Source organism: Narcine bancroftii, chromosome 2 (assembly GCF_036971445.1).
Source record: "Narcine bancroftii isolate sNarBan1 chromosome 2, sNarBan1.hap1, whole genome shotgun sequence".
Classification (NCBI taxonomy): Eukaryota; Metazoa; Chordata; class Chondrichthyes; order Torpediniformes; family Narcinidae; genus Narcine; species Narcine bancroftii.
This window is the reverse complement of record NC_091470.1, coordinates 370,277,972-370,299,629: the sequence shown is the minus strand read 5'-3', so window position 1 is coordinate 370,299,629 and position 21,658 is coordinate 370,277,972. Positions and strand designations below refer to the sequence as shown.

The 21,658-nt window shown below is 50.4% G+C and overlaps 1 protein-coding gene across 2 annotated transcripts in view; it reads right to left on the bottom strand.

The window, feature by feature from the left end:
• The window catches only part of LOC138755856 (zinc finger protein 521-like), a 421,662-nt gene that overhangs the window by 10,700 nt on the left and 389,304 nt on the right, over positions 1–21,658 (bottom strand). For both annotated transcript variants that reach the window (XM_069922587.1, XM_069922585.1), the window contains one exon: positions 20,378–20,493. In XM_069922587.1, the coding sequence (XP_069778688.1) occupies positions 20,378–20,493 (116 nt within the window). The remainder of the gene's footprint in view (positions 1–20,377; positions 20,494–21,658) is intronic.

The window sequence follows — 21,658 nt, the reverse complement described above, 5'->3', positions numbered from 1 at the left end:
CAGGAAGAGGAAAAAGCTTTCTGCCAGAGGAAGCTGCGGAAGTGGGCACGAAGCTCAAGACATTTGGGCGGAAAAGGATAGAGACCAAATGCAGGCAAAAGAGACAAGCCCAGCATGCCAATTGGGTGGGCATGTACGTGTTGGGCTGAAGGGCCTATTGGCTACATGACAAGAAACTGCAGATGCTGGAAACTGCGGCAAATTCCACCTGGGTAACCCAACCACCCCCTCGCCCACAAGTTCAGGTAATTCGCTGCCCCCTTGTCGCCCGATCTACACAGATCCTCCCACACACTTCCTTCTTTCCAACCACCTTTCCTAGCTCCCAGAACCATAGAACACTACAGCACAAAAGCAGGCCCTTTGGCCCATCTAGTTATAGGCAGAGCTATTATTCTGTCGAGTCGCACTGACCTGCACCCAGACCATATCCCTTCATACCCCTCCCATCCATGTACCTGTCCAAATTCTTCTTAAAATCGAGCCCACATTCACCACTTCAGCTGGCAGCTTGTTCCACACTCCCACCACTCTCTGTGTGAAGAAGTTCCCCCTAATGTTTCCCCCTAAACTTTTCCCCTTTCACCCTTAACCCATGTCCTCGCCTCACCCAAACTCAGTTCAAAAAGCCTCCTTGCAATTTACTCTACCTATACCCCTCATAATCCACCTCCCCTTATTCTTCTACACTCCAGGAAATAAAGTCCTAACTTAGTCAGCCCTGGGCAAAAAGCCTTTTGCCATCCATACAATCAATGCCTCTCATCATCTTGTCCACCTCTATCAGGACACCCCTCACCCTCCGTCACTCACCACGTTCACTCAACCGAACCTCAAAAGGCGTGCTCTCCATCCCAGGAAGCATCCTCGTAAATCTCCTCAGCCCCCTCTCTGAGGCAACTACATCCTTCCCGTTGTGAGGTGACTAGAACTGACTACAATATTCCTTGGGATATACGGTATAGCTGCCACATGACCTCACAGCTGTTAAGCTCATGAATGAATGCCAATACTATCAACCCGTGCAGCAGTTTTAGGTGTCCTGTGGACACCGACCCCAAGATCTCTCAGATCATCCATGCTGCTCAGACTCCTCCCATTAACACTGCGTTCTGCCTGCAGATTTGACCTACCGGAATTTACCATCGCACTTTTCTAGGTTAAACTCCAGCTGCCACTTCTCAGCCCAGCTCTACTTCATATCAATGCCCCTCCGTAACCTTTGGCAACCCTTCAGAATATCGACAACGCCACCAACCATCGTGTCATCTGTAAACGTACTGACCCACCCTTCCACTTCCCCCTCCAGGTCATTTATAAAAATCACAAAGAGGAGGGGGTCCCAGAACTGATCCCCATGGAACACCACTGGTCACTGACCTCCATGCAGAATACGAACCCTATTCCTTCTGTGGGCAAGTCAATTCCATATCCACAGAGCAAGGCCTCCTTGGATTTCACGCCTCCTTACTCTCTGAATGGGGGAGCTCATCAAATAGCTTCCTGGAATCCACGTATACTACACGCACCACTCTACCTTCACCGAAGTTCCTTGTTCCAGCCTCAAGGAATTCAATCAGGCTCGAGACACGACCCCCTGACGAAGCCAGACTGACTTATCCCTAATCAGATAATGCCTCTCGAAAAGCTGCCTCTCAGGACCTTCTCCAACAGCTTGCCCACCACTGCAGTAAAACTCACTGGTCTATAATTTCCTGGTTTATCACTGCTTCCTTTCTTGAATAGGGGAACAACAGTTGCATCCTTCCAGTCCTCTGGTTCTCCTCCTGCCCTCAGTGATGATGCGAAGATCATCGCCAGTGGCTCAGCCATCACCCCCCTCGCTTCCCACAGTAGCCTTGGGCAAATCTCGTCCAGTCCTGGAAGCTTATCTAACTTCATGCTTTTCAAAAATTCTCACATATCCTTCTTAATGTCAACATGCTCAAACGCCTCAGTCTACTTTAAGCCCGCTTTCACCAGGGCTTCACAGGTTATGGTGAGAAGGCCGGGCAGTGGGGCTGAGTGGGAAATTGGATCAGCTCATGATCGAATAGTGGGGCGGATTTGATGGGCAGAATGGCCTATTTCTGCTCCTATGTCTTCTGGTCTTATAATTGCCAAGGTCTGTATCTGGTGAATGCTGTAGCATGCTCTCCAGATGCTCTCCTTTCCTTGATACTTCACTGCTGCCCCTTCCTTGGCTCCTTCCTCCTGCCATTCCCGAGACTCTGCCATCCCTCCCCACCTTTCCCCGTCACACACATTGAAGAGAAATGTGTCCCAGGCCCAGAGGTGGACAGACAGAAGCAGGTGGAGACCTTGAACCTACTCCACCATACAATAAAGTAATGGCTGGTCAGTACTTGGCCTCAGCTCATTCCCAGCATCTGCCTCTTGTTCCCCACGATTCAGCTGCTCCACTGCAAAGTCTCATGAAAGGGTGCCACTCCTGAAGACATCCTCCTCCAGTCTCGGAAGCATGTTCTGTGCGAGTCTCACTCACTGCAACCCCTCTGTTATCCCCTCTGCTCCCAAGCTCTGTGACCATATGATCGCCCAGATTCCTCACCTGCACCTCTTACCTGTTAGTCTGTGCACCTCCCCATTCTAATTCCTTCCCCATGCACACCCCAACTTCATTTTATACCCAATTTTCCACATGATAGAAGAGGGGCTCAAAACGTTGACTGCCTTTTACACCCGACGTGACCTGCTGAGTTTCTCCATCACATTTTTGTTTTCGATTTCATTCTCCGATCAGTCCGTCGACATCCTTAACTCTCCGAATCCGAAACCTATCCAATCCCAAATCTTAACCCTATCCCTAACACTCTCAAACCGATCCCCTACTCTAAACCTGACCCCATCCACAACCAAATCCCTATCCCCAACTCCCTCCCTGACCCCATCCACAACCCAACTTCCTCTCTGACCCCATCCACAACCCAACTCTCTCCCTGACCCCATCCACAACCCAACTCTCTCCCTGACCCCATCCACAACCCAACTTCCTCCCTGACCCCATCCACAACCCAACTCTCTCCCTGACCCCATCCACAACCCAACTTCCTCTCTGACCCCATCCACAACCCAACTCTCTCCCTGACCCCATCCACAACCCAACTCTCTCCCTGACCCCATCCACAACCAAACTTCCTCCCTGACCCCATCCACAACCCAACTCTCTCCCTGACCCCATCCACAACCCAACTTCTTCCCTGACCCATCCACAACCCAACTCTCTCCCTGACCCCATCCACAACCCAACTTCCTCCCTGACCCCATCCACAACCCAACTCTCTCCCTGACCCCATCCACAACCCAACTCTCTCCCTGACCCCATCCACAACCCAACTCTCTCCCTGACCCCATCCACAACCCAACTCTCACCCTGACCCCATCCACAACCCAACTCCCTCCCTGACCTCATCCATGTTGGGTTGTGGATGGGGTCAGAGAGAAAGTTGGGTTGTGGATGGGGTCAGGGAGAGAGTTGGGTTGTGGATGGGGTCAGGGAGGAAGTTGGTTGTGGATGGGGTCAGGGAGAGAGTTGGGTTGTGGATGGGGTCAGGGAGAGAGTTGGGTTGTGGATGGGGTCAGGGAGAGAGTTGGGTTGTGGATGGGGTCAGGGAGAGAGTTGGGTTGTGGATGGGGTCAGGGAGAGAGTTGGGTTGTGGATGGGGTCAGAGAGAAAGTTGGGTTGTGGATGGGGTCAGGGAGGGAGTTGGGGATAGGGATTTGGTTGTGGATGGGGTCAGGGAGAGAGTTGGGTTGTGGATGGGGTCAGGGAGAGAGTTGGGTTGTGGATGGGGTCAGGGAGGAAGTTGGTTGTGGATGGGGTCAGGGAGAGAGTTGGGTTGTGGATGGGGTCAGGGAGAGAGTTGGGTTGTGGATGGGGTCAGGGAGAGAGTTGGGTTGTGGATGGGGTCAGGGAGAGAGTTGGGTTGTGGATGGGGTCAGGGAGAGAGTTGGGTTGTGGATGGGGTCAGGGAGAGAGTTGGGTTGTGGATGGGGTCAGGGAGAGAGTTGGGTTGTGGATGGAGTCAGGGAGGAAGTTGGTTGTGGATGGGGTCAGGGAGAGTGTTGGGTTGTGGATGGGGTCAGGGAGAGAGTTGGGTTGTGGATGGGGTCAGGGAGAGAGTTGGGTTGTGGATGGGGTCAGGGAGAGAGTTGGGTTGTGGATGGGGTCAGGGAGAGAGTTGGGTTGTGGATGGGGTCAGGGAGAGAGTTGGGTTGTGGATGGGGTCAGGGAGAGAGTTGGGTTGTGGATGGGGTCAGGGAGAGAGTTGGGTTGTGGATGGGGTCAGGGAGGAAGTTGGGTTGTGGATGGGGTCAGGGAGAGAGTTGGGTTGTGGATGGGGTCAGGGAGAGAGTTGGGTTGTGGATGGGGTCAGGGAGAGAGTTGGGTTGTGGATGGGGTCAGGGAGAGAGTTGGGTTGTGGATGGGGTCAGGGAGAGAGTTGGGTTGTGGATGGGGTCAGGGAGAGAGTTGGGTTGTGGATGGGGTCAGGGAGGAAGTTGGGTTGTGGATGGGGTCAGGGAGAGAGTTGGGTTGTGGATGGGGTCAGGGAGAGAGTTGGGTTGTGGATGGGGTCAGGGAGGAAGTTGGGTTGTGGATGGGGTCAGGGAGGGAGTTGGGGATAGGGATTTGGTTGTGAATGGGGTCAGGTTTAGAGTAAGGGATCGGTTTGAGAGTGTTAAGGTTTATATCAGATAGTACAACATCGTGGGCCAAAGGGCCTGTACTGCGCTGGAATGTTCTATGTTCTATGGATGGTAAATCTGTGAAATTTGTTGCCTCAGGCAGTAAGGAATTTCTTATGTGAAGGGATTATAAGGGATTAGTAAGGGATTGCTTAAGGTGATATGTGAGTGGGAAGGGAAGGTTGAGAACCATAGTTCTAGACCCAATTGTTACTGAAATATTTGGCTTGAGAAAAATTGTCATTGACCTATTTTCTTTGGTGTTCTGAAACCGTGCACATAACAAGTCAATGAGGGACGATTCAAACAGTGGTTTTCAAACTTTTTCTTTCCACCCACATCCCACCCTTAAGCAATCCCTCACTAATCACAGAGCACCGACGGCAGAGGGAATAATTAAGGTGGAATGTGAGTTTAGGGGGCAGTTTGAAAACCATTGATCTGGGGGATCATTAAGGGGAAGTTCTTCACTCAGAGAGTGGTGGGAGTGTGGAATGAGCTGCCATCTGATGTGGTGAATGTGAGCTTGATCATGTGTTTCAAGAATAAATTGGATAGATACATGGATGGGAGAGGCCTGGAGGATTGTGGAATGGGAGCAGGTTACTGGGACCTAGTGAAATAATTGTCAGCAGGGACTAGAAGGACTAAAAGACCTGTTTTTCTGCGCTGTTGTCCCGCATCGGACTTGTCAGCCACAAACGAGCCTGCAGCTGACGTGGACTTTTACCCCTCCATAAATCTTCGCCCGCGAAGCCAAGCCAAAGAAAAAGAAGAAAGAAGAAGTGTTCTATGGCTGGAATCCAAAGAGCTAATTCCTGACTTGGAGGCACCAATTCAAATCCCTCCACATCAACTCGGGAACTCAAGTATAAACTAAATTAAATGTAATTAATTCAATAAAACTGCAATTAAAAGTGAGGGAGCGTGAAACTATCAGGTTGTTGTAACAATACACACCTGGCTCACTAATGTCTGTGGGGGAAGGACATAGACAAAGGAGCAGAAATAGGTCATTCAGCCCATCAAGCCTCCCTGCCATTTAATCATGATCTGATTCATTTCCTCACTCAGGCCCAATGCCCGGCCTCCTCCCCATAACCTCTGACGCCCTGGCGAATCACGAACTTATCAGTCTCTGCCTAGATACACCCAATGAACTAGTCTTCAGAACCACCCGTGGAGACAAATTCCACAGATTCACCACCCTCTGGCTGAAGAAGTTCCTCCACGTCTCTGTTCTAAGTGAACGCCCTTCAATCTTGAAGTTGTCCCCTCTTGTCTGCAACTCTCCCAACGTGGGAAACAACCTTTCTACATCTACTCTGTCCACACCTTTCAACATGCAAAATGTTTCGATGAGACCCCCCCCCCCCCCACCCCCATTCTCCTAAATTCCAAGGAGTACAGGACAAGAGATGTGAAACACTCCTCATTTGATAACCCTTTCCTTTCCGGAATCATCCTTGTGAACCTCTTCTGAACCCTCTCCAACGTCAGCACATCCTTCCTTAAATGAGGTGCCCGAAATTGCCCACAATACTTCCCATGAGGCCCCACCAGGGACTTATAAACCCCAACATCACATCCCTGCTCTTCTATTCGATTCCTCTTGAAATGAATGCCAGTGTTGCATTTGCCTTCTTCACCACCAACTCAACCTACAGGTTCACCTTCAGGCGATCCTGCACGAGAATTCCCAGGTCCCTATGCAACTTGGAATTTTCAATTTTCTCCCCATTTGAAAAATAGTTTGTCCAATTGCTTTTTCCACCAAAGTGCATGACCGTATGCTTTCCAACATTTTATTTCATCTCTATCTATAAGTTTGCTCATGACGCCACATTTGTTGGCAGAATTACAAACGGCAATGAGGAAGAGTAGAGGAGGGAGATGGATCAGCTCATTAAGTGGTGTAATGACAAAACCTTGCGCTCAACGTCAGCAAAACCAAGGAGATCATTGTTGACTTGCGGACTCAGTAGTGGAGAGGGTCAAGAACTTCAAATTCTTGGGTACCAACACCTTCAAGGATCTATCCTGGAGCCTCCGTGTCGATGTAATCATGAAGAAGGCTCGCCAGCGGCTATACTTTGTGAGGTGTTTGAGGAGATTCGGTGCGTCACCAAAGACTCTCGGAAACTTCTACAGGTATACTGTGGAGAGCATTCTGGCTGGTTGCATCATTGCCTGGTATGGAGGCACCAACTCTCAGAACAAGAATAAACTCCAGAGGGTTGTTAACTTGGCCTGTGACATCACGGGCACCTTTGACTCCTTTGAGGATGTCTATATGAGGCGGTGTCTTAAGAAAGGAGCCTCTATCCTCAGAGACCCCCACCACCCAGGCCATGCCCTCTTCACTCTGCTACCATCAGGGAAAAGGTACAGGAGCCTGAAGACGAGCACCCAGCGGCACAGCTTCTTCCCCTCTGCCATCAGATTCCTGAATGATCAATAAACCACAGACACTGCCTCACTTTGACTTTATATTTTTCTTGTACTATTTTTATTTATTTTGAAGTTTTGTTTATAGAAATGATTGCTCTGTGATATTGCAGCAAAACAACAAATTTTGTGACAAGTTCATGATAATAAATTCTGATTTCTCACTTCTCTCCCCATTCCCCTTATCTGTCTAAGCCTTCGTCTTTCCTCAAACCTCCTGCTCCTCCACCTACCTTTGCAAACATGGCCACAAAATCATTTTTATCATTATCTAGTCTGATCTGTTGGTGATTGCAGAACTGGCAGTGTGGGAGTCCTTCAATTGCCTTCAGGATGGTTCCTCAGGTTTCTCAGTTCAGGGGCAACTAGGGATGGACCATAAATGATGACTTTACGGATGGGTCTGCTGGCTTTAGGGATGGGCCATAAGTGCTGGCTTTAGGGATGGACCATAAATGCTGGCTTTAGGGATGGGCCATAAATGCTGGCTTTAGGGATGGGCCATAAATGCTGGCTTTAGCGATGGGTCATAAATGCTACCTTTAGGGATGGACCATAGATGCTGGCTTTCCAGTGAAAACCATATCAAATATGATCAGATATTGAAAGGCCTGGACAGAGTAGATGTAGGAAGGTTGTTTCCCATGGTAGGAGAGTCTAGGACAAGAGAGCACATCTTCATGATTAAAGAAAAGAGATGCGGAGGAATTTCTTAAGCCGGAGGATGGTGGAATTATGGAATTTCTTGGCACAGGTGGTTGTGGAGGCTGGGTTATTGGGTGCACTTAAGGCAGAGATTTATAGGTTCTTGATTAGCCAGGGCATCAAAGGTTATGGGGAGAAGGCCAGGCAGTGGGGTTGAGTGGGAAAGTAGATCAGCTCATGATTAAATGGCAGGGCTGAATGGTGTATTTCTGTCCCTATGTCTTATGAACTCGGGCGCTGAAGGCTTCTTTGATCGTGCTGGAGGTTCGGATCAGGAGCTCCGGGTGGCTAATGGTTCAAACAGGAGTCTGAGTGGCAGCAGAGGCTGTGGGAGCACTAGAGACGAATCCACGATCACTCAGTGTCCCTGAAGGGGCTCCCTTTTGCCTCTCTTTTTCTCCTCTCCTTGCACTGTTAGGGCCACCGGGCGACACTAATGGCAACTCTTTGCCTTATGGCAGGCAGAGGCAGTTTTGTGCAATATTAGGGGCGGCAAGGTTGGTTTGTACATTCTTTCCGAGTCTGCGTGGGCTTTCCCCTGGGCCTCGGGTTTCCTCCCACCATTTGAAATGTACCGGGGTGGGGGGTTGTAGGTTAACGATGTAAATTGGGCAGAACAGACTCAATTTAATTTAATTTTAAATTAAATGTTCTGTACTAATACACAACAATAAAGAAATTTTCAATCTGTAAGATAGCCAATCATCCTTCTAAATCTGAGTGAATGTAGTCCGGCCGACTCAAACTCTCCTCATGGGCTAAGCCTTCATCTCTGGAATCAACCTAGTGAACCTCCTCCGCCCCTCCTCCAATCCAGTGCATCCTTTCTCCAATAAGGAGACCAGAACTGCACTCCTGCCACTGTGGGTTTAATTATAGACGTGCAGAGGAATTCTTGAGCCGGTGTTGCTGAGTGAGACTGATCCAGTCCTGTCCTTCGGGAAGCGCGGAGATGTGTCAACGAGTTTCATAAGCAGATGCTTTCATATTTGCACAAGAGGCTGGGTCTGCCAAGCTGAATCGCGACCTGATCCTCCCCCCCCCCCCCCCCCCACCAACCACCACTTCAAGGATCACCCAGAGAGCCCTGCGTTACCTCATCCCTTCAGCACCTCTCGATTTAAACTGCAAACATTTTCACATTGTGACTGAACGCGTTTCTGGCACATTCTACCATCTGGGCAGGTTCAACATCCCAGACTAATAAAGCAGAACAAAAGCAATTGCTCCAGAGGGTTTAGCACACTCTGCCAGCTGCCCTGGTCAGTGAAAGGCTCGCTCTCGTCCTGTGTCATGGAGAACATCATTCGCAGCTGTTCAAGTCCCAATTTCTGCCTTCAATCCGCCCTGCTTGATTTTTACCCAGAGAAAGATCTCTATTAGACAAGACAAAACTAATGATAGAACACGGTAGAAGACCCTTCCAGCCCACGAAACCTGTTCCGCCCAATTGCATCCTGCCAAACTCGACTCAATACAGGTGCACAAGCCAGCACTTTTGTTCCCGGATTGAGAGGTGCAAACACCAGAGGACATCTGTTTAAGGTTGAAGGGAGGGAAGTTTAGGGGCGACATCAGGGGGAGGCTTTTTTTTTTACTCAGAGGGTAGTGGGTACCTGGAACGCCTTGTCAGAGTTGGTGGCAGAGGGTGGGACAATAGGGACATTTAAAAGACTCTTCGACAGGTCCATGAATGTAAGGAAAACAGAGGGTTATAGGTGTGAGGGAGGGAAGGGTTAAGATTGTTGTGGCGTAGGTTTACACGGGTTAGCACAACATTGCAGGCCGAAGGGCCGGTACTGCGCTGGAATGTTCCATGTTCTTTTTTTTTGGAAACCAGAGCACCCAGAGGAAGCCCACATGGACACGGGCAGAATGTACAAAGCCCGGCTTGCTGGCGCTCTAACAGTGGCCTCTTGCTCTACAGCTGTGGGTTTTCAAGAGTTGCGCGGTTTTACTACACGTGATGTTCCAGCGGAGCTGGATATAGAGATTTGGAATGGCCTTAGTGTCAACTTAGCTCTCACCCGCATCTCCTCCAATATCCACCCCCCATCTGCCCTGGCCCACTCCATCCCCACGCAGCACAAGGAGGACAGGATTTCCCCTTGTCCTCACCTACCACCACCCTCTGTGTCCAACGCATCCTCCTCCACCATTTCCGTAACTTCTTCACGCAGGTGTATGGAACGGGCTGCCGGAGGAGGTGGTTGACCCAGGTACTATTGTAATGTGTCGGAAACATTTGGAGGGACACAAGGAGGTGGGGTGGGTTTAGAGGGGGATGGGTCAAATACAGGCAGGTGGGGCTAGTGTGGGTGGGACAGTTTGGCCAGCGTGGGCAAGTTGGGCTGAAGGGCCTGTTTCTACCTGTGTGATTCTGCAAGTGTTTGGCAGAGAAATGCGAGGTGCTGTAGCTTGGGAAATCTAACAAGGAGCCTTTGTAACCCAAACAAACCAGCAGGACCAAGCGATATACCTGGACGGGTGCTGAAGGACTGTGTGGCCCAGCTACAGACATCTGGATCCAGGACTTCCTAATGGAAATTGGCCTCGTTGGCAACAATGATGAGTCGGCTTTCAGAGAGGAGGTTTGAGGGCTCGTAAAATGGGGCGAGAACAGCAACCTGAGTCTCAATGAGGACAAAGGAGATGGTTGTGAAGTTCAGGAGGACGAAGGCTGACCTCTGTCCACATCACCGGAGAGGGAGGGGAGCACATTGGTCAGGAAGGCACAGCAGCCCTTACACTACCTAAGGAGGTTAAGGAGGGCAAAGCTTCTGGCCCCCATCCTGGCAACATTTTACAGGAGAAACACTGAGAGAGTTCTGCCTGGCTGCATCACTGCTTAAATAGGGCTGAAGGAATTTATCGAGGATCCTTTCCATCCAGCACACAGGATCTTTGACCCACTGCCATCAGGAAGGAGGTACAGGAGCATCAAAGTCAGGACGGCCAGGCTGGGGAATAGCTTCTTCTCGCAGGCTGTGAGACTGATGAATGATATCCTGTAACCGAGTAAATCATCCCATTTATACGTTTATTTGAAATGATATCTTTATGTAAATATGTGATTACTATGTGATAGAGAGTGAAGAGGATAGAGGGAGAGAGAGAGAGGGGGAGAGAGAGTCAGTGTTGGACAGTTTTACACCTCCTACTCTTTCCAACACGCTGCATTGTAATAACAGACTGCAGAGGTTTGACATTGCTGGAAAGATGTTAATGTATGTGGTGCTCAGCCTGTGAAGACTTCCTTCAGAGCTGCCATTTGACATCACTCGGAAAAGCCTACAGGGGAAGCTCTGATGGTTTTGATACAGCCATCAGGCAGAGAATGGGGTAATCAAAAAATCCGGTGGAGGTTGATTGGAAAATGCATCCTGCTTCTCCGCTCCCTCCGAAAGACGCCACAGAAAGTACAAAGGCTCAGAAGTGGGCCATAAATCACGACTTCACCAAGCGTGACTGGAGTGGAGTGCATTCTGTTCAGGAGCTGAGCAAACGGACTGTGAATATGGCTTCTGATCCCTGCTAACTGTGTGTGCTCCCTTCAGGGATCAGGGATCTTTCCTCCCTCATTGCGGTCTCCCAGAGGGCTGTGCTGGCTGTTCAGAACCGGGAGGCACTCAGTCGGTATGGGAGGAGGCTATTCGGCCCATAGTGTCTGTTCCAGCTCATCTGAAAGGCTAATCCAGTTAGGGTTGCTCTGTGGTTACTTCAGGAGTCCTGTATATCTCTTCTAATTTGGTAAAACACGAAGGTCTGCAGACACCGTGGTTGAAGCAAAAACACAGCGATGCAGAAACTCAGCAGGTCACACATTGAACTTTATAGAGTAAAGATAAAGATACAGAACCAACGTTTTGGGCTGGAGCCCTTCATCAAGGTGTGAGCAAACAAAATGGTGGTGGTGGGAGGGTAGGGGCAGGATGGGGGCATGGTCCCACTGGCAGGAGGTAATAGGTGGAGAAGGGAGGGAGGGCACAGCAACAAACAAGGGGGGGGTGGCTCCGTGAATGGGGAGGGAAAGGGGTTGGGGAGCTGGAGGAAGCAAGGTGAGAGGAGGGGAGGGAGAACAGGGAATGGGCTCACAGAAACTGGAGAAGTCCAAACAGATGGCATTAACATTGACCTCTGCTGGCCCACTCCCCGTTCTCCCTCCCTTTCCCATCCTTTGGTTTCCTTTCCTCTAGCTCTCTGCTCCCTTCCCTCCCCATTCACAGAACCATCCCACCCTCCCCCTGTTTGCTGCTGTGCCCTCCCTCCCTTCTCCACCTATTAGCCCCTGTCTGTGGGACCGTGCTCCTCTCCTGCCCCTTCCCAACCATTTTATTCAGGAGCCTGCCAACATTTTGCTCAGACCTTGTTGAAGGGTTCAGGCCCCAAACATTGGTTCTGTATCTTTATCTTTGCTACATAAAGTACAATTTGACCTGCTGAGTTTCTCCAGCATTAAGTTTTTACATCGTGGGACGGGAGCTGCTCTGCTCAAGGTTGGGAGTAGCTGCAGACGGTGGTCGATACAGCTCAGAGCATCACACAAAGTTCCCCTCCCCTCCACAGACTCCATCTACATCTCCCGCTGCCCAGGAAAGGCAGCCGACACAATGAAGGACCTGTCACACCCCTCCATACGCTTTCTTCTCCCTCCTCCCATCAGGGAGAAGGTTCAAGTGTGTGAAAGTGCACACCAACAGGATCAAACTCAGTTTCTTCCCCCAGCCATCAGGCTCCTGGACGATCCCCACAACAGTGCTCTCAGCTGCCTTTGCTTGGTGCTAATTAATCTTCCTTTGTTTGCTGCAAATTTTAAATTAATTTGATTTTGACATACAGCGTGGAAACAGGCCCTTCCGGCCCATGAATCTGTGCCGCCCAGTTACACCCAATTAACCTTCAACACCTGTACATTTTGAAGGGTGGGAGGAAACCCACAAAGACACGAGGAGAACGTACAAACTCCTTACAGACAGTGTGGGATTCGAACCCAGGCCGCTGGTGCTGTGAGAGCGTTGTGCTGACCACTACACTAACCGTGCCACCCCCTTTGATCTTCCTTTTCTTAGTGATCATACATTGTAAACTGTGCTCTTTACGCGGCTGAATGAATGTTAGAGATAACCTGTTAGACTGTTCGCTCAAGAACTCTCCTCACTCTACCAGGTATCATATGACAAATAAGCGTCTACTTAAACCTCATTTACTCCATTATTGCACCTGCTTCCACCACTACCCCCGGCAGCCCATTCCAGGCACCCACCAATCTCAGTGTAAAACAAATCTTTAAACTTTGCTCCCTCCCCAATTGCAAAGTCCTCTTATATTTGATATTTTTATCTAAGAGAAGAGGGGATGAATGCCCTCCTCCTGCACATTTCTTTAGACATACAGCACAGTAACAGAGTTCCATTCTGGAGCCTCCACGTTGATGCAATCACAAAAAAGGCTCACCAGTAGCTATACTTTGAGGGGCGTTTGAGGAGATTCGGTATGTCACCAAAGACTCTCATAATCTTCTACAGGTGGAGGGTGGAGAACATTCTGGCTGGTTGCATCACTGCCTGGCGTGGAGGCGCCAACTCTCAGGACAAGAATAAACTCCAGAGGGTTGTGAACTCGGCCTGCGACATCACGGGCATCAGACTTCACTCCATTGAGGGCATCTACATGAGGTGGAGTCTTAAAGAAGCAGCCTCTATCCTCAGAGACCCCCACCACCCATTCACTCTGCTACCATCGGGGAAAAGGTACAGGAGCCCGAAGACGAGCACTCAGCGGCACAAGGACGGCTTCTTCCCTGCTGCCATCAGATTTCTGAATGGACAATGAAGCAAAGACCCTGCCTTACTTTTTGTGCTCTGTTATTTTTATTTTTTATAGTAATGAGGTGAGATGGTTTGCACTGAATGTTCGCCCTGTGACGTCGCTGCAAAACACAGAATTTCATGACTTGTTCATGACGATAAATTCTGATTCTGACTGTAGTCCTGCCTGTGAACACAGACAGAGCTAACCAGCCAGTCAGCACGAGGTGACAGAACTGCGGCAGGAATGAGAGTGTGTGGCTCCTATTAACTTTTGCCCTCAGCATTTCTCCGAAGCATTGAACTACACTTCATGCAAATTTGCGAAGCCGTGGTAATGCGACTCATCACACAGATGGGAGACCAAATCTCTGACTGTAAATTATGCACCAAAACTGGAATGTTTTCCTTCCATTCAAACTCTGATTAAAACTTCCAAACTTTAGTTGCGGGCCCTGGAGGGTGTTGGAGAATGGAGACACTGTGCAGGGGTACAGTCTATGAATGTGGGGACAGGGTGGGGAAGGAGGTGTTTGGCACACTGGCCTTCATTGAAGCATTTCCAATGTTGAAAGGCTTGGATGGAGTAGATGTGCAAAGTTGTTTCCCATGGTGGGGGAGTCCAGGACAAGGGGACACAACTTCAGGCTTGAAGGGCGCCTGTTTAAATCAGAGCCACGCCCTCTTCCCTCTGCCATTTTCAGGAAAAAGGGAACAGGAGCCTGAAGATGAGCACCCAGTGGCACAAAGACAGCTTCTTCCCCTCCGCCATCAGATTCCAGAATGATCAATGAACCACAGGTACTGGAAATAAAACACGAAAATCTGCAGACGCCAAGACTGAAGTAAAAACACGACATTGGAGAAACTCAGCAGATCAAACAGTTTCCTTTATACAGCATTGGTCAAAATACATATCCGACATTTCGGTCACTGCCTCACTTTGACTTCTCCTGCACTATTTTTATTTATTGTTGTTAGGTGGTTTATATGAATATTTGCTCTGTGATGTCGCCGCAAGACAACAAATTTTGTGTCTTGTTTACGACAATAAATTCTGGTGAACCTCTGGAATTTGTTACCACGGGCGGCTGTGGAGGCCAGGTCGTCGGTACATTTAAGGCAGATATCGATGGGTATCTGAAGAGACAGGGTGTCAAAGGTTATGGGGAGAAGGCCGGGGGTTTGGGGCTGAGTGGGAGAATGGACCATCTCGTGGTGGAAAGGCGGAGTGGACTCGACGGGCCGAACGGACTACTCTTCTCCTATATCAGGACCAATGAGTACAGGAACAGTGACACCAGCTGTACAGGAGGTTGGTGGGGCTGCACTTGTGTGTGTTTCTGGTCAGTCAGAAGGCTGCAGATATTACTTGGAACATTTCAGCACAGTACAGGCCCTTCAGCCCATGATGTTGTGCTGACCCATATACACCTCCCAAAATAAAACCCTCCCTACCTCATAACCCTCTATTTTATCCATGTGCCTGTCTAAGAGTCTCTTAAATGCCCCTTTCATTGCAGCCTCCAGCACCACCCTCCGGCCACCCATTCCAGGCACCCACAATTATGTGTCAAAAACGTACCCCTGACGTCTCCCCTAGACTTTCCTCCCCTCCTCTTATACAGATGTCCTCTGGTACTGTTGTCCCTGGAGTAAAGGAAGGTGTGGAGTGGCCTTTATGAGGGACGTGCATCATGAGGGGCACGGAGAAAGTGGATGGTCACCTTTTCACAGGTTTCTTTGCCTTGGCTTCGCGGACGAAGATTTATGGAGGGGTAATGTCCACGTCAGCTGCAGGCCCGTTTGTGGCTGACAAGTCCGATGTGGGATAGGGTAGTTAAAAACACTTTTGGCATATTGGCATTTGTTACTCCAACTCCCGAGTGCAGACGTTGGGAGGTCACATCACGGTTGTAGTTTTGGTTTGATTTGGATATCATGTTCAGCACAGACATGCTGGCCAGTTCCTGGTCTGACCTGCTTGGTATTCTTAGCTGACTGCAGTGGGCTGTGGATAGGGTGGCCTATCTGTCTGATTTTAGGCTGGACAGTCCAACATTTGAGGACTCTGTCTGGCGCCACCTTTAGTTGGACATTAATTTGCCCTCCATTTGGGGGTGTAGGGGCAGAAAGGGCAAGGGAGAAGGTTGAATGTGATTTCCTGGGGTCCATAGGCTGTGCACGGCCATGTTTCTTCTTGGCGCATGTGCAAGTGCTGGCTGGCACATGCACGATGGATAGGACTATTGGTCCATCTGACCTGACCGAGTGTCCGACCCCGACCCAGTGTCTGACCCCGACCCAGTGTCTGACCTGACCCAGTGTCTCTGACCCTGACCCAGTGTCTGACCCCGACCCAGTGTCTGGCCTGACTCAGTGTCTCTGACCCTGACCCAGTGTCTAACCCCGACCCAGTGTCTCTGACCCTGACCCAGTGTCTGACCCCGACCCAGTGTCTGACCTGACCCAGTGTCTGACCCCGACCCAGTGTCTGACCCCGACCCAGTGTCTGACCTGACCCAGTGTCTCTGACCCTGACCCAGTGTCTAACCCCGACCCAGTGTCTGACCTGACCCAGTGTCTGACCCCGACCCAGTGTCCAACCCCGACCCAGTGTCTGACCCCGACCCAGTGTCTGACCTGACCCAGTGTCTCTGACCCTGACCCAGTGTCTGACCCCGACCCAGTGTCTGGCCTGACCCAGTGTCTCTGACCCTGACCCAGTGTCTAACCCCGACCCAGTGTCTGACCCCGACCCAGTGTCCGACCCCGACCCAGTGTCTGACCCCGACCCAGTGTCTGGCCTGACCCAGTGTCTCTGACCCTGACCCAGTGTCTGACCCCGACCCAGTGTCTGACCCCGACCCAGTGTCTGACCCCGACCCAGTGTCTGACCTGACCCAGTGTCTCTGACCCTGACCCAGTGTCTGACCTGACCCAGTGTCTCTGACCCTGACCCAGTGTCTGACCCCGACCCAGTGTCTGACCTGACCCAGTGTCTGACCCCGACCCAGTGTCTGACCCCGACTCAATGCTGTCTGACCCCGAGACCTAGTGCTGACTGAGTGAAACATGTGATGGTAGTAAAAACACACCAAAATGCGCAGAAGCATTTCAATTCCCCACCCCATTCTCTTGCTGATGCATCTGTCCACTCTCTTGTGCGGTGCCAGACAGAGACCACCCGTAAAATTGGAGGAACAACATCTCATCTTCTGACTGGACCCCCTCCAACCGGGTGGCATTAATATCGACCTCTGGCTTTAGTAAACCACCCCTCCCTCTCTTCTTCCCCACCGCCTTACCCCAGTGCTGTCTTCCTCCCTTTTCCCTGTCTCTTTTCACACAGCCAAAATCAATTCTCCCCTCTCCCCTTACCATGTTAACACTGTTTGTGGGTCTGGACCCCTCCCCCAGCCGGCACTGTCTGTATTCTGACATTTCCTGCTCTGGCTCATTCTGCTTATTCCTTGAAGAAGGAATCAGGGTGAAAGACACACCGAGTTCCTCCAACATTTCTGTGTGCTTTTACCAGCGCTATCTGACCCTGACCCAGAATAGTCCCGTGATGTCCAGTCCCCTGTCTCTGCGCTGTCTTGTATTGCATTAAGCATGGTAAAGGTCTTTCCAGATGCATCAGACACTGCACTGCTGTGTCCCTGAACCCAGACAGACCTTGCACTGCTGCAACACTGGACCCAGACTGACACCGCACTTCTGTATCCCTGCTGCATCACTGGACCCAGACCGACTCTGGACTGCTAATCCCCCTCCGTGGCTACAGCTCAGCCTCACGGAAGAGCGGGCTTTAAGAAAATGTCCCCTGTTCAGCCTGTGTTCCACAACGTGTTTGCGATTGTTTTATCTGCAATAACCTCCCAGCCCTAATACATGCTCTGATGCAATCACGCCTCCCCCCCCCACTTCTCTGCAGCATGAAGATTGTAAATACCATTCCCCGTGAGCCGAGGGCTCCCATGGTTCTGGTGTTTCCCCACCTGACAGTCTGATAAATGGTACAAACTGAGATAACACACAACCCCCCTACTCCCTGTGCCAGCTCATTCCCTCAAATCCAAACACTTGAAACAGAATTGCAAAACTGATTAGGTGGTGCTAAAATATATACAGACTCAATAACCGCCGGCAGCTTTCAGCTCGTGTCTTGGGAGCGTGTCTATCTTGTCAGCAGAATCCTCAACCTCATCCTTCACCCCTTCCCATACCCTGTGACCATCTCCGATCCCCACGTCCCCTCCCCCCTCATCCTTTGATTCTCACTACACCACCTTATCGTTTCATCTTCAGGATCGGGGAATAACATTCAGCTGTCGACCATACCGCTAACTCCCTTCCATTTGGAGGGGACTGCGTCCAGCTTTGATCACCGTGCATTGGGATTGAGGTTTGGCAGCACGGTTAGCGTGACGCTATTCCAGCGCCAGCGACTGGGGTTCCAATCTGCCGCTGTCTGTAAGGTGTTTGTATGTTCTCCCCTGTATCTGTATGGGGTTTACCCCGGGTGGTCCGGTTTCCTCTCACCCTCCAAAACATATAGGGGTTGCAGGTTAACTTGTGTGTAATAAAGCCTCTGGGGAAAACCCACGCAGACATGGGGAGAAGCGTACAAACTCCTTACAGACAGCGCGGGATTTGAACCCCGGTCATTGGTGCTATATGAGTTTTGTGCTAACCGTGACGGCTGAAAATAAGATTAAAAATTTAATTTAAAGCTGGAGAGCGTGCAGAGAAGGTTTACAAGGATGTTGCCCTGAGCCACAGGGAGAGGTTGATCAGGCTGGGCCTTTATTCCCTGGAGCGCAGGAGGGTGAGGGGAGCTCTCACAGGGGTGGACAAAGTCATGAGAGGATTAGGTCGAGTGAACACAGAGAGTCTTTTGCCCAGAGTAGGAGAATCGGTAACCAGAGGACACGGGTTTAAGGTGAGGGGGGGGAGAGATTTAACATGAACCTGAGGGGTAACTTTTTTTTACAGAGGGTGGTGGGTGCATGAAACAGATGCTGGAGGAGGGGGTTGACTGCAATGTTGAAGAAAATATTTGGACGGATGCCTGGATAGGATGGGTTTAGAGGGATATGGACCAAATGCAGACAGGTGGGATTAGTGTGGGTGGGACAGCAAAGACTAGATGGGCCAAAGGGTCTGTATGCATCTTTCTGTCAGGTCAGGAGTAGGGCAGGCAGGAAGGAATCACAGCGAGGCTTCTCCCACAGGCTCCAACCTGCGATCGCCAACCCAATGTCCCTGTGGTGTTTGGGGAATTTTCTCTGGAGTGTAAGGACATAACATTTAGGAGTAAGTTTTTAAAATTATGAGCAGATTTGGTGGAGTGGACAGTCAGTATCTTTTCGCCAAGGTAATCGCCACACACTAGAGGGGAAGGGAAGTTTAGGGGAGAGATGTGGGTGAATATCATACGCAGAGAGGGGTGGGTGCCTGGAACAGGGGTGCCAGGGGCAGTGGTGGAAGCAGGTACAATGGTAGAAGCATGTACCATGGTAACAATTAAAAGTCGATAAGATCTGCAGGGTAACCATGCTGGAGAAACTCAGCAGGTCACTTTGGGAGTAAAGGCTCGAAACGTGGGCTTGTGCGCGAGTGCAGCGGAAAGACCGAGACCACAGGCTTGAGCTTGTTTAGCACAAATGATTTACTTTGAAGTCTGCGCCGCAGCCTTTAAGGCCGACCTGAGCTGGCCCCTTGCATTCCGGAACTTAGGTCACGCTGACGTAAGCATGCAAACGCTCTTCCGGTCTGCACCGGAAGAGAAGAGCATGAGGTGCCATCTTTGCCACAGCTGACCTGCTGTCCATGCACGACATGAGGGGCTAGTTCACCGCTACAATCAGGAGCGTCGCCACAGGCCGCCTCTTACCCATGGATGCTGCATGATCTGCTGAGTTTCTCCAGCGCGTGTGTTTAAACCATTTAAGAGGCATCTAGAAAGACCATTCTCAACAATGTTTTTGCTATGGCTCCGTTAGGACTCTGCTCAAAGACATATGCTTCCCCCCACCCCCACACCGCCCCTGAGAAGCAGTCATGTTTAGTTGGTTTCTTCCGTACTTCTCTCCTGCCAACGACACACAAAACATAAAAAAAGTATTTATGTTACGTGAGGTGAAGAGAAAACAAAGCTTTTTCTCTCGGCCTAACATCTACGGTCTGTGATTCCAGAACAGACACAAATAAGAAATGAACATGTAGTTAAGATGAATTTCAGAACATGGCCCCCATTTAAAAGTGCTGTGGCCATCGGAGGGAGTGTTTGGCTTCCCCATTGAGAATGGTTGGTCTACATTCTATGTTGGCCGAGGTGAACACTGAAGCTAGAGCTGGTCCAAATGCCAACATTGCTCTTGTGGGATGGCAGCACAGGTTCGAGGGGTTGGATAATCTTCCCAGTACAGAATCCTAGAACTGTAGTTGCAGGAGGCTATTGAGCCCTTCTAACTTGTTCCACCATTCAAAAGGAGCATGGTGATCATGTGACATCAATTCCCATCCCTGCTTTCTCTCCACGGGCTTTTAGCCAGGATGGCCAAATCCAACTCCCTTTCAACACACTCTATTCTCGTCACAGGTCACGGGTCCGATCAAGGTCTCTGGGATGCCTTTGTGGCAGGTGGTAATGGGGTGATGGACAGACCAGGTCAGGTTGGGTGAAGTAAGATGGAAGGGCTTACCTGCAACTCTGTTTGGAAGAAGAATTTCTGTGGGCACTGTGAACAATCGTATATCTTGTCCTCCTGTCCATGCGCGGAGAAGATGTGTTGCTGCAGTTTATTTGCCTGGACAAAGGCTGGAGGGAGAGGAGAGGAAGAGAGGTCACTTACACAGGATACACACACACACACACACACACGTGCACGCACGCACACACACACACACACACACACACACACACACACACACACGCATGCATGCTCGCACGCACGCACGCATACACGCGCGCGCACGCACACACACATGCACGCATACACACGCACGCGCACACACACACATGCATGCACGCACGCACACACATACACGCGCGCGCACGCACACACACACGCGCGCGCATGCACACACACGCACGCACGCGCACGCACACACACGCGCGCGCGCACACACACACACACACACACACACACACACACACACACACACACACACACACACACACACACACTCTCTGGAACATGGCTCAACACTGTAAACTCCGTGGATGCGGCAGCGTCTGTGGTTGGGAGAGGAATTGTACTTTGCGTTGAATCTGAGCGGAATAGAAAGGTGCCATGCATCTTAACCTCCCTCCCCCCTCTGGAGCCGATCCTTCCAGTCTCACCCATTCAGGCAGATTTGCAGAGGGGTCGATGGCATCCCTTTAGAGTCAGAGAATGAGGGGAGATTTGATGGATGTGTCCAAAATGTAAGGATTATAGATAGGGTAAATGTAGAAAGGCTTTTCCCACTGAGAACCAGAGGACATGGGTTGAAGGTGAAAGGTGAAGTGTTTAAAGGGAACATGAGGGGGAACTTCTTCACAGAGAGTGATAGGGGTGTGGAACAAACTCCAGCTGAAGTGGTGAGTGGGGGCTGAATTTCGATATTTGGGAGAAGACGGGATAGTTACATCGATGGGAACGGTATGGAGAAATATGGTCTGGGAGCAGGTCAATGGGACTAGGTAGAAAAATAGCTTCTATACCGTACTATTTTATAGTTCTTATGGAGGGTGGGTGACGGGGAGAGGAGTGATAGATGGGGATGAAGTAGGTGATGGGAAGGGGTGGGCCTACATCAGTCAAGTTCCCCCACCCCACTCTCTGCCCCCCTCCCCCCACCGGCACTGTGAAAGACTGATGTACATAGCCACAATCGATGCAATGACGAAGAAGGCTCGCCAGTGGCTGTAATTAGTTGAGTGTTTGACGAGATTTGGTATGTAAACAAAGACTCTTGCAAATTTCTACAGATGTACATGG